The sequence below is a fragment of the Mustela putorius genome, unplaced genomic scaffold (genome assembly GCF_011764305.1).
Source record: "Mustela putorius furo isolate JIRA1106 unplaced genomic scaffold, ASM1176430v1.1 tig00003962_pilon_pilon_pilon, whole genome shotgun sequence".
NCBI lineage: Eukaryota > Metazoa > Chordata > Mammalia > Carnivora > Mustelidae > Mustela > Mustela putorius.
This window is the reverse complement of record NW_025422106.1, coordinates 22,449,609-22,466,105: the sequence shown is the minus strand read 5'-3', so window position 1 is coordinate 22,466,105 and position 16,497 is coordinate 22,449,609. Positions and strand designations below refer to the sequence as shown.

At 37.0% G+C, this 16,497-nt stretch overlaps 1 protein-coding gene across 1 annotated transcript in view; it reads right to left on the bottom strand.

Annotated features, from left to right (window-relative positions):
* The window catches only part of CPD (carboxypeptidase D), a 77,044-nt gene that overhangs the window by 23,502 nt on the left and 37,045 nt on the right, over positions 1 to 16,497 (bottom strand). Inside the window, exons 7-8 of the mRNA XM_004746918.3 lie at positions 16,286 to 16,453; positions 7,196 to 7,305 (exon numbers count right to left, since the gene is read on the bottom strand). Coding sequence (XP_004746975.3) covers positions 7,196 to 7,305; positions 16,286 to 16,453 — 278 coding nt within the window. The remainder of the gene's footprint in view (positions 1 to 7,195; positions 7,306 to 16,285; positions 16,454 to 16,497) is intronic.

Sequence of the window (16,497 nt, the reverse complement as noted above, 5' to 3'; positions counted from 1 at the left end):
CGTTATGACTTGCAGTTACAAGTAATATAAAACCCAACTCAATCCCTCTCCAAAAATATTCCACAAAAAAGCCTTCATATTCCTGTTTTCATCTCATGTTTTCAAGAAGCTTGAATGTCCTCAAGATAATTCTCTCACTTCCAGATGGTGCCCCTGTGCTTCGACTGCACTCTGTACCATTACAACAGGTTGCGTCTTTTTCTTCCCTAAAAACAAGACACTACTCCCTGAAACAGTGCGTGCCTTTGTGTCCCCAGCACCTAGCGGCGTCTAGCATAGCACATGCGCAATAGCTTGCCTGAGGAAGAGGAAAACTGCCATGAAGATACAAGTAAGGGCTGCTGGCATCTAGAGAAGAAAAAGATTACTGGCCAGAGCTGCAGTAGAGGTTTCCTGAAGAAATCAAGCTTTGAAAGATAGTAAAAACTTCATTTCTTTCTTGTGGAAATAGAAAAAAAAAATGTATAGAAAGCATGAAAAGAAAAGTAACAATTTCCTATTTTCCCACTACTGAGAATTAACCATTTAACTTTGAAATACATAAACGGGGTGCCTCGGTGGTTCAGTCAGCAGCGCATGCGACTCCTGAGCTCGGGTTCATGAGTTCAAGTCCCATGTTAGGCATAGAGCTTACTTAAAAAAAGTGTGTGTGTGTGCGCGTGTGTGTGCGCGCGCGCGCTTGGGCGGTGTATGTATGTATGTGTATATAAACAACTCCCCTGGATTTAACATAAATAAATAAATACACACACATACACACACATATATATGAACAATTCCCTTTCATAAACTTAACATACCAATTACAAGCTTATGATCCCACTGCTTTCCCCCACTGCTTTACCCCATCGCTGGGTAGTGCTCTTTTGCTTTCTGGTTTTTTCACTGAAGATGTGCATGTACCTCCTATGTCTATCTATGCATTCAGTTATAAATTATATATGTGTACTATTATACTAATATAATACATATAATATAACCTGGATAAAAATAAAAAAATATTTAAGGGATAAACTTAAAAATATAAATAGAATTTTTAATATTCTTCCTACATCTTATTGGATCATCTAGTATAAACCTCACTCCAGACACCATAGTTCTAGGAAGTAGCTATTCCTTTATTTTGACTTTATTCTCAGAGTAAAAAAGAGCCACTAAAAATCTCCAAGGAAAGGGTGATATGTGAAATATCCATGGCTCTAGTAAGTTTATAAAAATAATGTGAAAAAGAAACCAAAGTCAGGGAGACCCATCAAAGTACTACTGAAATAATCCAAGAGTGGGATCATGAGCCCCCAGAAAGTGATGGCCTTTGATTTTACCATGTGCATTCGCCATCTCCTTTAATTCTCTCTCCTCTGACCATTTTTTAAAAACCTAATTAAAATTTTCAAGCTAATGGCTTGACAACTTAAAGAAGACTGAGGGTGAGGATGTCTAGTCTCAGTCCACACACAGTCTAGAACTCATATACCAAGATTTTAAATGATGGGAGCTCTCTAGGTTTATTTTCTTCTTGTTTGCCTGTATCTTTTCATCTGTTTAAAATAACTCCCATTCCGTGAAACAGTTTTTTAAAAAGACATCCACATAGTGGTGATGCAATTGGATGCAATTGCTAAGATAGTAAAAATGGCTAAGGATGGAAGATGGAGAGGAAAAAAAAAGTGAAAGAGACAATGTGCAGCCAACAAAAGAGAAAAAATGGCAGAACTTTCTAATACACAATGGGGCAGAGATCAAGGGGAGAAGACAATAGTGTCAGACTTCAGAGGTCAAGAAAGTAAAACAAAAAAACCCAACAGATTTCTGGTAAACTTTGAGGGGAGGCTTCCAGGTAAAACAATGGAGGGAGAAGACAGATGACAAGAAACTGAGAGGAGAGAGCAGTAAGGAAGCAGAGACAAAAGACTACTCAGTTTTCTTCTTTTCTTTTGTTCTCTCCTGAACTAATTTTAGACTTGCAGAGAAGTTGCAAAAATAGTACAGAGAGTTTTATATACTCTCAATCCAGCTTTCCCTAATGTTAGCATCTTAGGACACCAAACTACAATGATCAAAACAAGGAAATTAACACTGGTGTAATACTGTTAACTAAAATAAAATAATTTTTATTCAGAACTCACTACTTTTTCCACTAATGCCTCCTTGAAAGTTTCTTGTCAGTTGGTGTCTGTGACGTTGTACAGCAGAAAGCTGTTTCTTCACTCTCACTTAATTGAATTAATTGAATTTCATTATACTTAAAATATAATAAATGTTATTATAAAAAGATTAGAAAATTCAAGAGCACAAAAAGAAGAAAAATTATAAGCCAAAGATCATTTAATATTTTGATACGTAACTTCTAGATTCCTTTTGGCCTATACCTAAACTGGGATGGATGGGAATGGATGCCCCACCCCTCAGTCTTCTTAAGGTTCTTAAAATCTGCTTTACTGAGATATAATTCACATACAACATAACTCACCCATTTAAAGTGTACATCTCAATGGTTTTTGAAGTACATTTACTGAGGTGTGTGATAATCACCATGGTAATTTTAGGACTTTTTTATCACCCCATAAGAAATCCACACCCATTAGCACTCCTCATTTTCCTTCAACCTCCTCTGTGGCCTTCCTTGCCTCCCAAGCCCTGGGCAACCACCAATCTATTTTCTACCTCTATGGACTTGCCTATTCTGGACATTTCATATAAATGGAATCATACAATAAGTGAATAAGTGGTCTCTTGTGACTACCTTCTTCCACTTAGCATAATGTTTTCCGGAGTTACTCAAGTTGTAATTTATTGTACTCTATCCCTCTTTATGGCTGGATAACACTCGCTGCATGAATAGACCATATTTTGTTTATCCATTTATCATTTGATGGCCATTTGGATTGTTTTCATTTTAGCTACTATGGATAATGCTGCTATGACATTCGTGTATAGTTGACCCTTGAACAACACAGGGATTAGTGGTGCCAGTGCCCCCACACAGTCAAAAATCCAGGTATAACTTCTGTTCCCCTAAAACCTAACCATTAATAGTCTACTGTTACATTACCAACAACATAACAGTGAATTAACATATATTTAGTATATTATATACTGTACTCTTACAACAAAGTAAACTAGAGAAAAGAAAATGTTATTGAGAAAATCACAAGAGAATATATTTGCAGTACTGTATTGTATTGCAGGAAAAATCCATATACAAGTGGGCCCAGGCAGTTAAAACCCCTGTTGATATTCAAGGATCAACTGTATAAGCTTTTGTGTGGCATGTGTTTTCATTTATCTTGGGCATCTATCTAAGAGTGGAATTGTCAGATAATATGGTAGTTCTATACTTAATATTCTTAGGAACTGTAATACTGTTTTCTAAAGCAGTTGCACCATTTTACATTCCCACCAGCAATATAGAAGTGTTCCAGTTTCTCTACATCTTTACCATTTTCCATTTTTTTAAATTATAGCCAATCCTAGTGGGTACAAAATGGCTATCTCATTGTGGTTTTCATTTGCATATCCCTCATGGCTAATGATATTAAGTCTCTTTTTGTGTACTTCTTGGTAATCTGTGTATCTTCTTTGGAGAAATGTGGATTCAAATCCTTTACTCATTTTTCAATTAGGTTGCCTTTTAATTATCTAGTTATAGGAGTTCTTCCTATATTCTAGATATAAGATTCTTAAAGATTATTTATTTATTTATTTGACAGACAGCTATCACAGGTAGAGAGAGAGGAAGGGAAGCAGGCTCCTGCTGAGCAGAGAGCCAGATGCAGGACTTGATCGTAGGACCCTGGGATCACGACCTGAGCTGAAGGCAGAGGCTTTAACCTACTGAGCCAACCAGGCGACCCTAGATACAAGATTCTTATCAGACATATAATTTTCTCCTATTTTGTGGGTTGTCTTTGTATTTCCTTGATACTCTGTTAATGTGTTTTGAATTCTATCTCCCCAAGAAGATATACTGAAGTCCTAACCCCCAAAGACTTCAGAATATGTATTTGATTGCAGAGGTAATCACATTGAAATGAGGTAATTAGAGTGAGCCCTAATTCCACATGTCTGATATCTTTATAAAAAGGGAAAATCTGGTTATAGACATAGGGAGAATGCCACGTGAAGACAGAGGACTGGAGTACTCAATCTAGAAGTCAATGAATGCCAAAGATTGCCAGCAAAACACTGGAAGCTAGGAAGAGACAAGGAAGGATTCCCCTACAGGCTTCAGAAAGAGCTTACCCTTGCCAGCATCTTTATTTTGGACTTCTAGACTCTAGAACAATGAGAAAATAAGTGTCTGCTGCTTTAGGGCAACCAGCTGGTGAAACTTTGTTGCAGCAACTATCGGAAACTAATACGGTAATCTAGCAAAAAAATGTTTTAATATTTGATGATATCCAATGTATCTTTTTTTGGGTCACTTGTGCTCTAGGAAACCAGTGTCTAACCCAATGTCACAAAGATTTATTCCTGTATTTTTTCTAAAAGTTTTATAGGCTTAGCTCTTACATTTAGGACTATGATCCATTTTGAGATAATTTTGGAATATGATGTGAGGAAGGGACCCAAATTCATTATTTTACGTGTGCTTAGTTTTCATATCACCATTTATTGGAAAGATTATTCTTTCTCCACTGAATTGTCTTGGTGCCCTTGTCAAAAAATCAACTGAACATACAAATAAGAGATTATTTCTGTACTCAATTTTAATTCACTGATCTTTAGTTATGTCAGTATGGCAGTATCTTAATTACTGTAGTTGTGTAGTAAGTTTGAAATTGTATAGTTGGGTAGTAAGTATGAGGTCTTTAGCTCTTATAAGTTCTTTTTGTTTTAGAGATGATTTTGTCTTGTTCTCTTCCTATCTTTTTTTTTCTATTTCTGTTTTCATTTTTTAAATAGCTGAGCCTACACAGGTTTTCATATACTCAATGTGTGTTTGGGTATATTTAATCTGTTTGGAGTGTTTGACTTACAGTTTTTTTCTGCTTCTTGATCATTTTTTGGTGATAGTTCAGGTTTCCTTAGACAATAGACAAAATTTCATTTCCTAATTTTCTCAAATAGTTCTCCATGGATTTTACTAATCTTGTGCTCATTTTTATAATACTGGGCTGTTATACATAAAATTCTTAGTTAAGGGTACCCTTTTCTGTCAGTCTAGCAGTCAAGGTACTTTAGCTTGTTTTTGTTTTATCTGCCTTGATGTTAAGGGTACAGCTGTGAGTCTCCTGATTTTATGGTTTTCTTCTGTCTTGTACAATCCTACACCTCCCATTCTTTCTTTTTTTCCTCTTCACTGTCCAATTACACCAAAGGGCATTTCTTCATTTCTTTTTGCCTTTTTTTCTGCCCCAGAAGTTAAGAGTTTGAAAGATTTCCCTTTAAATCCATCTATCTTTTTAAATTATGTCTGTCCCTTTAAATTGCACCAGATCTTGTAAGTTGTATATACTTTGAAATCTCTTCCCAATATTCCAGTACTCTCATCTGCCCAGCTGCTTCTTTATTTAGGTTTCAGATTTTGGGTGTACTTTATGTTTGGTGATCATTCCATCACCTTCAGGACTACCCTTCATTAGTCCCCCTCTTCTGTCTTTGCAGATTGTCTTGGTTTGCTTTTCCTCACCATGAAGCTATATGGCAGGGCACAAGGGGGAATGATAGATCATGACAGATCATGGCTAAGAGAAAGGAGGCTGTGAGTAAAGAGTGAGGTTTTTAATTATCACCTTTCCCATTTACAACAGAGGAAATGGAGGCATAAGATTTCAGAAGAAGCAGGATGTGGTGGGATCAAGAAATGGAGGAAAATATGGGAAAGTCACAAATTGGTAATAACAGAGAAGACATTATCTGAATGAACTCACATCAGATTATTCAAAGGTATACTTAGTCAAGGCAAAGTGATCTACTAAGAATAAGGCGAGTAAAGCTGGGATTAGGAGGTTCAGATAGAGGACAAAAGTTTAGAATCATCCAAGTGGGAAATGAGCCAAAGAGTCAAGGAGCAAAACATGAAATACTGCCAAGGAGAACTGAGGGCTCTGCTGAGGTTAGAGAGCATAGATACAGTGTGGTCAATTTCCATGACTGTGCGACTTTTCTGGGATATAGTGGTAATTACTGTGGATTGGACACTGGCAAGGCAGGTAGGTCAAAAGGGTATCCCAAGGTGTGAGTGAGAGTATCACTGAAAGGGATGTCCGTAAGTAGTGGGATAGAAAGTAAAATCAAAAGAATTAAAAGTCAAAGAAAACAAAAACAAAAAGGGCGCCTGGGTGGCTCAGTCGATTAAGTGTCTGCCTTTGGCTCAAGTCATGGTCCTAGGGCCCTGGGATGGAGCCCTGTCAGGCTCCCTGCTCAGCAGGGAGTCTACTTCTCCCTCTCCGTCTCTCCCCCTTGCTCAAGTGTGCTCGTGTTCTTTCTCTCTCTAATAAATAAATAAAATCTTAAAAAAAAAAAAAAGAAAACAAAAAGACGCTAAGGAACTCAAAGTCACAATGAGGATAAAAAGAAGAACTATAATATCAGGCACCAAATTTGATGGGGATATGAGCAAAATCTGATCACTTAATTTTTATTTTGATTATTCAGAGGGTATAATATTCTCTTATGCCATGAACATCCCTCTACTCCTGGTGTGCCCAAACAGAAGGCAACTATTTTTTAAAGTGTAATAATAGATATATTCTCTTGTTAGAAACTCCCAACAATCTCACAATGAAGGCACGGGCAATGTGAAATGACAGAAGGCTGTGATTGAGACCATAGAGTTGCAGTGTTAATATTTTATTTACAAAAGCAGTTAATGGGCTGGATTTGGCCCTAGAGCTGGAGCTTGTCAACCTCTACCTTAGACTACAAGTAGGTTTATAACTTAAATACTAGCCAAATGAAATAAACCAGCATGCTAATTTATATTACCATGTTTAGTTTATTATGATTCAGGTGCTATGCTAAAAATTGTAGACAAAAAGACATTACTTGAGATTAAAGGCTAATGGAGAAATATGTAGTATAATCAAAGTAAGGTAGAAAACAGTAGAAAAAGCAGTTAAGACTGACTGTAAGGAATCATGGAAAGCTTAACCAAAAAGAAAGCACTTGACCATAGTCTTACCTGACTTTGTTTCAACCCATTTTTTAAATTAATGAATCTGAGAGTACTTTTGTTTAAACACAAACTTACCTTGGAATAAGAAAGTGCTATTTGTTGAAACACAGCATCATCTGGTGATTTACTATATGTGGCAAGCCCTTGTTCATCATCATCAAAAGGGTAGTTCACTACCAAAGAACCTGCAAAGGGAAAAAAGGAAAATGTATCATGTTATCGCCTTCAAGATGGGTACCAACATAAAGTACACTTTGACAACAGTACCAATAGAAATGCCAAGAGAAAAAACTAATACAATTTTCCAAGGCTTATTTCCTCATCAGAAATAAAAAAGTTGCTAATTTCCTCAACGGAAAATCCATTGGATAAGTGAAATATTAAATAGCTATGCATGACACTTAAAGGTTGCCTTAACTAGAAAGGTCTTAGGAATGTACCTGAACTTCTAGGTATAATTTATGTCAGAGCCAAAACCAGAAGTATACAGGCTTAATTTAAACAGTTTTACAATATATTGGATCAGAAAAAATGAGCAAAATGTGATACTCTTCTAATAAAGTTCAGTCATTTATAATGTCATGGAATTTTAAAATAAGAAAGGATCCTTGAAGGTCAACTAATCCAGCCTCTTCATTTTGCAGATGTGGAGTCTAAAATAGAGGGGTGAAATGACATGTATGAATAGCAGAGCCAGCCCTACACTCAGTAAAAAATGCTAAAATTTCCCTTATACTCACTTTAGAAATTAGTTAACTGGAGTGGCATTGTATGATTTTTCATGACCTAAGGTAAAGAAACTGATGCTTTAAAGCATATGTCCCTTCATGCTCCTCATAGGGCATAAAGAAGTTAGGGTATTTCTCAAGTAAGAGCCCTGAGCTACACATGCCTACTCTCCCACCCCAAGATGAAATCCCTTATTTTTCTATTTGTCACATGGTTTTCATTTGTTCATCTGTCCATATAGCCTACCACTGCTAAGCATAGATAGATATTTGCCCTTTTTATCATGCCACTTCATGGGAATGGAATTGAAAGAACATACTCAATTTGAATTCAGATGGAAGTAATCTTGTGGTAACAAATACCACTGACACAGAAAAAAAAAAAAATTCTTTAAGAAGTATGAAGAAGTATGCTTATTCTATTCCCCAAAATAGTTCTAACAAAAACAAGTATACTTCAATACCTCTTCCTAGACAAATTTAATGTGTCAAAAAAATTTAATTTCACCCCAGAATTATGACCCATATCTAAAAATTCAAACAGAAAAAAGTCAACATCAACTTCTAGTCAGTACTGTTTTTCCAACAGCCAATTTTCTAAGGAAAGAAAAAAAAGGTCATAAGAGACTTATTTCTGTTAAACAGTCTATTTTTAAAAAATAATTAGTATCAACCTAAAAAGCAGGAACAATAAAGGAAAAAATAAATTTGATTTCATCAAAATTAAAAACTTTTTTGTGTCAAGGACATCATTAAGAAAGCTAAAATTTTTAAAAAGTTAAAATATAATCTATAGAACAGAGAACAGGAGAAAATATTTCAAAATCAGCAATTGGATAAGGGTCTAGAATCTAGACTATATAAAGAATTCTTACATCTCAACGAAAAGACTAAAAATTTCACATTGGCAAAAGACTTGAGCAGATATTTCTCCAAAGTAGATACACAAATGGCCAAGACAAGAAAAGATGCTCATTATTAGTCATCAGAGAAATGCAAGTGAAAACTACAATGATATACCACTCTTTAACCACTAAAATGGCTATAATATAAAAAACAGAAAATAATAAGCGTTGATGAGGATATAGAAAAACTGGAACCCTCATACATTGCCAGGAATGTAGAGTGGTATGGCAACTGTGGAAATCAGTTTGGTAGTTCCTTAAAAAGATAAAGAGGCAATCATCATATGATGGCTTTTCCATCAAAAAGCTAAAACATGGCTGAATGAAATAAGTCAGAAAAAGACAAATACCGTATGATTTCACTCATATGTGGAACTGAAGAAACAAAACAAATGAACACAGAAAAAGAGACAGACAAAAAACAGACTCTTAACTATAGAGGACAAACTGAGGATTACCAGAGAGAAGCCTGGTAGGGGGTTGGGGGAAATAGGTGAAGGGGATTAAGAGTACACTTATCATGACGAGCACTAAGTAATGTAGAAAGTTGTTGAATCACTATATCATACATCTGAAATTAATATAACACTATATGTTAACCACACTGGAATTAAACTTTTTTTTAAAAAGCGCTAAGCATGGAATTACTCAAAAGCATTGAAAGCAGGGACTCAGATATTTTATACTATTGTTCACAGCAATATTATTCATAATAGTGAGCAAGTGGAAACAACCCAAATGTCCTTCAGTGGAAAAATGGATAAATAAATATACATATGTACAATGAAATATACATACAATGAAATATTATTTGCCCATAAAAAGGAATGAAGTACTACTAATAAATGCTACAATCTAAATGAACTTGAAAACATTATGTTAAGCGAAAGTAGACATAAAAGATCATATATTGCATGACACAATTTCTATGAAATATTCAAAACAGGCAAGTCCACAGAGACAGAATACTGACTGGTTGTTAGCAGGGCTTGAGGGGAGGGGAAAATAGGAAGGAATTGCTTAGTAGGTAAGAAATTTCCTTTTAGGGAGGAAAAATGTTTTAGAGCTAAATAGAGATGGTGGTTGCACAACATTGTGAATACACAAAATCTCACTGAATTATTCACTTTAACATGATTAATTTTTTTTGTATGAATTTTACTTCAATACAAAAATTGTATCAAAATTTACAAAGAGGAATTTTACTATTCTCTATATTCTTTCAAAATCCTGGGGCACTTGGGTGGCTCAGTTGGTTATACATCTGCCTTGGGCTCAGGTCATGATCCCAGGTCCTAGGATCGAGTCCCATGTTGGGCTCTCCACTCAGCGGGAACTTGCTTCTCCCTCTCCCTCTGCCTGCCACTCCCCCTGCTTGTGTGCACTCTCTCTTTCTCATAAATAAATAAAATCTTTAAAAAACAAAACAAGACAAAATCCTTCTAAATTTTTGACACCAAAGAAATCCTCTTTTAAATTTCTTTGCTAAGATTTCAAAACTCACTTAAAGATTTCATGATAAGAAAACAAAATAAATCATTGAGAGGGAGGGGTAGATGGTGGTAGAATAGGAGAACCACAGGCTCACTGCATCCCATGAATACAGCTAGAAAACTATCAACATCCTAAATACCCCAGAAATCAATCTGAAGTCTGGCACAACAAATTCCACAACTAAACATAGAGAAGAGGCCACACAGAAGAAGGTAGGAAATGTGGAGACATGGTTTAGGAGAGAAATGGATCATGGCCGCTGCAGTGGAGAGAGAACCATAGTTGCAGAGAAAGTCGAGAGACAGAGGGATGTACAGGGGAAAACAAACCCCCGTAGCAATTGGTTTGGAAAGCAAAAAGGCCCGAATTCCACGAGTCCTTGCAACCAGTGGGGCTTAAAGCCTGGAGTTTTAAATGTCAGCATGCTTGGCTCTGGGAGAACTTAAAGGACATTGGGGCTGCTCTTTAAGAGAAGGCAGGGGAAATTGTGTGTGGACATGCAGCATGGAAGCAGCGATCTGAGGAGCACCTGGGGCACAAGGAGGGGAGGTTACTTCCTCATCTCAGACTGTGTCCCAGAGAGGCAGCATTTACCGAGAGACATCTCCAGGAACAAAGAAACTGGCCAGAGCGATCTCCCTCCCCCATTCCTCAGCATAAGCACAGGGCCACCTGTGGGAACCAGTGCAGCATTGACACTCACTACCTAACTTTCTTACACCAAGCTCTATCCCCCCATTCCTCCACCTTCCCACATCCGTGCTCTGGAAGAGCCACCCTTCCCAGTCTCACTTGCTTGAGTTCCAACCCCATGGACCCTCACCCCAGAAGACTGGCCTAAGCCCTTGCCCACAATGTGTCTCCTGAACTGGGAGTTCTGTAGGGCCCCAGTCCCAGTGGTGGTGGCAACAGGTCTCATCTCACAAGCAAACCAGAGCATATCTAGTTAAAACTCACCTCATTCAAGACAGGGACCAAATACTGCCCACAACAGGCAAAGAGAGCCTCTGCAGGCAACTGGCCTGAAGGATAAAGCAACCAGGACAAAACAGCAGAGCACACATAGCACACATTGAAGATAACTCCTAGACACACCAGGCTTCTAGGGGAAGAAGGGATGACACACAGAGCAGAACAATACTAGACCTTTTTATAAGGCCCTTATCCTCAAGATAGGAAATGTAGCTAACTTTCCTAATGCACAGAAACAGGCACAGAGACTTAGACAAAATGAAAAGACAGAGATATGTATCCCAAATGAAAGAATAGACAAGGCTAGAGCTGGAAATCTAAACAAAGCAGATATAAATAACATGGCTGATAAAGAATTTAAAGCAATGATTATAAAGATACTCACTGGACTTGAGAAAAGAGCAGAGGACATCAGTGGGACCATTAACACAGAGATAAGGAATAATAGCAGAGTTAAAGGGGTCAATAAATTAAATATTTGATGGAATGAACAGACCTAGAAGACAGAGTAATGGAAAGTAATAAGGTTGAACAAAGGAGAGAAAAAAAATTATGCAAAACAAGTCCAGGGAACTCAGTGACTCCATCAGACACAAAAAGATTTGTATTATAGGGCGCCTGGGTGGCTCAGTTGTTAAGTGTCTGCCTTTGGCTCAGGTCATGATCCCAGGGTCTGGAATCGAGTCCTGCATCAGGCTCCTGGCTCAGCGGGAAGCCTACTTCTCCTTCTCCCACTCCCCTTGCTTGTGTTCCTCTCCCACTGTCTCTCTCTCTGTTAAGAAAAAAAAGATTTGTATTATAGGAGTCCTAGAGAAAGAAATTGAGAAAGGGGGGCAGAGAATTTATTTGAAGAAATAACAGCTAAAAACTGCCCTACTCTGGGGAAGGAAACAGATATCCAGATCCAGGAAGCACAGAGATCCCCCAACAAAATCAACAAAAGCAGATCCACACCAAGATATATTGTAATTAAGGGACACCTGGGTGGCTCAGTGGGTTGAGGCCTCTGCCTTCGGCTCGGGTCATGATTCCAAGGTTCTGGGATTAAGCCCTGCATCGGGCTCTCTGCTCGGCGGGGAGCCTGCTTCCTCCTCTCTGCCTGATTCCTCCTCTCTGCCTGCTTCTCTGCCTACTTGTGATCTCTGTCTGTCAAATTAATAAATAAAATCTTAAAAAAAAAGATAAATTGTAATTAAAATGGCAAAATACACTGATAAAGATAAAATATTAAAAGCAGCAAGACAAAAGACAGTTACATACAAAGGAAACCCCATAACGCTATCAGTAGATTTTTCAGCAGGAACCTCCCAAGTCAGAAAGGAGGGGCATAATAGTGCTAAATGGGAAAAACCTACAACCAAGAATACTCTATCCAGCAACTCTATCATTCGGAATGGAAGAAGAGATAAAGATTTTCCCAAACGAACAAAAACTAAAGTAGAGTTCGTGACCAGTAAAGTATCCCTAAAAGAAATATGAAAGGAGACTCCCTGAGTAAAAAAGGAGAGAAAAATAAAAAACAAACCTAATGATAACCACAGTTCACAAATTCATAAATTTGCAAAGAATAAAGAGAAAGAAATCCGAATATATCACAAACCATGGAGGACAGGAAATATTCAGAAAAAATCTTCAGAAACAACCACAAAACAAATAATAAAATGGCAATGAATACATATTTATCAATAATTACTCTGAATATAAACAGACTAAATGCTCCAGTCAAAAGACAGAGAGTGACAGAATGGATAAAAAACAAGATCCATCTATATGCTGTCTACAAGAGACTCATTTTAGGCCTAAAGATGGCTGCAGACTGAAAGTGAGGGAAATGGAAAAACAAACATCTATCATACAAATGGATGTCAAAAGAAAGCCAGAGTAACGATATTTAATCAGACAAAATAGACTTTAAAACAAAGACTACTGGGCGCTGGGTGGCTCAGTTAGTTAAGTGACTGCCTTTAGCTCAGGTCATGATCCTGGAATCCCGGAATCATGTCCCACATTGGGCTCCCTGCTCAGCGGGGACTCTGCTTCTCTCTTTGACCCTCCCCCTTCTCATGCTCTCTCTTGCTCTTTCTCTCTCAAATAAATAAATAAAATCCTTTAAAAATAAATAAATGAAAAAATAAAACAAAGACTGTAATAAGAGACAAAGAAGGACACTATAGAGTAATAAAGGTGATGATCCAACAAGAAGATGTAACAATGGTAAATATTTATGCACCCAGGGATTCCTGGATCAGTCAGTTAAGTGTCTGCCTGTGGCTCAGATAATGATCCCAGGGTGCTGGGATCAAGTTGTACATCGGGCTCCTTGCTCAGCAGGGAGCTTGCTTCTCCCTCTGCCTGCTGTTCCCCATGCTTGTGCTCTCTCTCTAACAAATAAATAAGTAAAATCCTCAGAATATATATTTATGTACCCAATAGAGGGCACTCAAATACATAAAATAATAATAAACATGAAGGAACTAATTGATAATAACACAGTAATTGGGGACTTTAACACTCCACTTATATCAATGTACAGATCATCTAAACAGAAAATCAACAAGGAAACAATGGCTTTGAATGATACACTGGACCAGCTGGATTTAACAGATATATTCATCCTAAAACAGCGGAATACACATTCTTTCCAACTGCACATGTTATACTCTCCAGAACAGATCACATATTGAGCCACACAGCAAGTCTCAACAAACTGAAAAAGACAGAAGTCATACCATGCATCTTTTCTGACCACAATGCTATGAAATTAGAAGTTAACCACAAGAAAAAAATCTGGAAAGACCACAAATACATGGAGGTTAAATAGTATGTTTCTAAAAAATAGATAGGTCAATCAGAAAATAAAAGAAAAATTAAAAAGTACATAGAAACAAATGAAAAATAAAAACACACTCATTCAAAAACCTTTGAGACGCAGCAAAAGTGGTTCTAAGAGGGAAATTTATAGCAAAATATGTCCTGGAAAGAAACAAGTCCACATGATTGAAGATGTATCTCCCACCATGCCAAGGTCTTGATACCACATATGTCAATCTCTAAATTATGTTCATTGGAATGGAGCTAGTATTATAAACATCATAAGTGTGTACTGTCATTCTAAAATCACAGGTAAAAAGAATAAAAAAAAATAAATAACATGGCAGGTTAATCTATAGTCCATCAAATTTCAACTCTGATACTTTATTAGATAATCCAACATATGTTGACACTTAATTACTTCCCTTACCCTTGATGCTAATACCTTTGCTCTTTAAAACAAAGACAAAACAACACAAAAATCCAGCTTTATTGAAGAGTTGACCCCTAAATAACAGGGGCTTGAATTGCATGGATCCACTTACATGCAGACTTTTATCAATACAATACTATATGTGTATTTCTTAATGATTTTGTAGAAATGAATTAATGTATTTCTAAAAACGATTTTCTTGGTATCATAAATTTGTTTTCAAGCTTACTTTATTCGAAGCATACAGTATATAATACACATAACATACAGAATACATGTTAATCAACTGTTGTTGTTATCAGTAAGGCTTCTGGCCAACAGTGGGCTGTTACTAGTTAAGTCTGGGGGAAGTCAAAAGTTATACATGCATTTCCAACTGCACATGGGCTAGCCCCCTTAACTCTCATGTTGTTTGGGGGTCAACCGTAATTCACGTAACATATAATCCATCCCTTTAAAGTATATAATTCAATGTTGTTTAGTACATTCACAGGGTTGTACAACCATCATTACTATCTAATTATAGATCATTTCATCATGCCAGAAGAAAACCCTGTACCCATTAGCAGTCACTCCCATTTCCTCCCACCATTGTTCACCATAGCCTGAGGCAACCATGAATCTGTTATCTATCCTCTATACATTTACCTGCTCTGAACATTTCATAAAATGTAATCATGTAACGTATGGTTTTTGGTGACTGGTTTCTAGCACTTAGCTTATTTTCAAGGTTCATTTATGTTGTAAAATGCATCAGGACTGCATTGCTTTTCACAGTCAAATAATAATCAATTGTATGAGTATACTATATTTTATTTGGCCACTCATCAGGTAATGGATATTTGGGTTATTTATACTTTCAGGTTATTATGAATAATGCTACTATGAATATTCATGTACAAGTTTACTTGCAGACATATGTTTTCAGTTCTCTTTGGTATTTACACTTTCACTCTTACTCATATAGCCCTAGTCAAACATTGTGATGATTTTTAATCTTGACCTCTCATCCTATCCAACTGACCAATTCCTGCTGAATTCTATGAAAGTGTATACGCCCAAACACTACAGAAGGATGAGGCCATTGTGCTACAGTTTAATTCGTAGCAAGGCAAAAATAAGGGAATGTCTTCTAAACTTACATAAAAGAGTATTAAATTCTAGTGAAGAATAGGACTAAAAATTTCAAGTTTGTTAGTGTTTAATTTCTCTGAATGACAGAGAGTATGTTACCAAATTCCCACTGAGAGGAATGAATATAAATGAATATAAAACACATGTGAGGGATACATATAAAACACTTGAATGACTAAGTGAGGGTGGGGGAGAGAGGGGGACAAGGAGAGAGAGAAGAAGGAGAGAGGAAGAAGAATGTAGGAGGGAGGATAGGGGAGGGGAAGAGTAGGAAAGAAAAGGGGGAAAATAGGAAATTTGCTTAAAAAGCAATGAGACAAGATGGGATCAGGAGGGAGACAAACCATAAGACTCTTAATCTTACAAAACAAACTGAGTGTTGCGGCGGGGGCGGGGCGTGTAGGGAGAAGGTGGTTGGGTTATGGACTTTGGGGAAGGTATGTGCTGTGAAGTGTGTAAACCTGGCGATTCACAGACCTGTACCCCTGGGGTTAATAATACATTATATGTTAATTTAAAAAATTTTTTAAAAAAGCAATGAGAAAAGATCTTTATTATTTTCTGCTGTAAAATCGGTAATAGGATACCCATTTTAAGAAAGCCTGAAACTATAAACAGATAACATTCCACCAGGATTTTCAAATGCTCTCAACAAGAATTAATTACTGGAGTATCAGGTTGCTATTACCTCCATGCAGGTTTGCTGACAGTACAAATGGATAGGACTTCATCCAGCTCATTACAGCGATAGTTTCCGGCTGGGTAGGATCTGTGATCTGAAAGAACTGGTCTGGGAAATTTCGGTTCAGGTCAAAGTTGTTGCTGTTGTTTCTGCCAATTACACTTACTGAATCTCCTGTATGATAAAGTATTTAAATTTAAGCCATGTTTCACTTACAT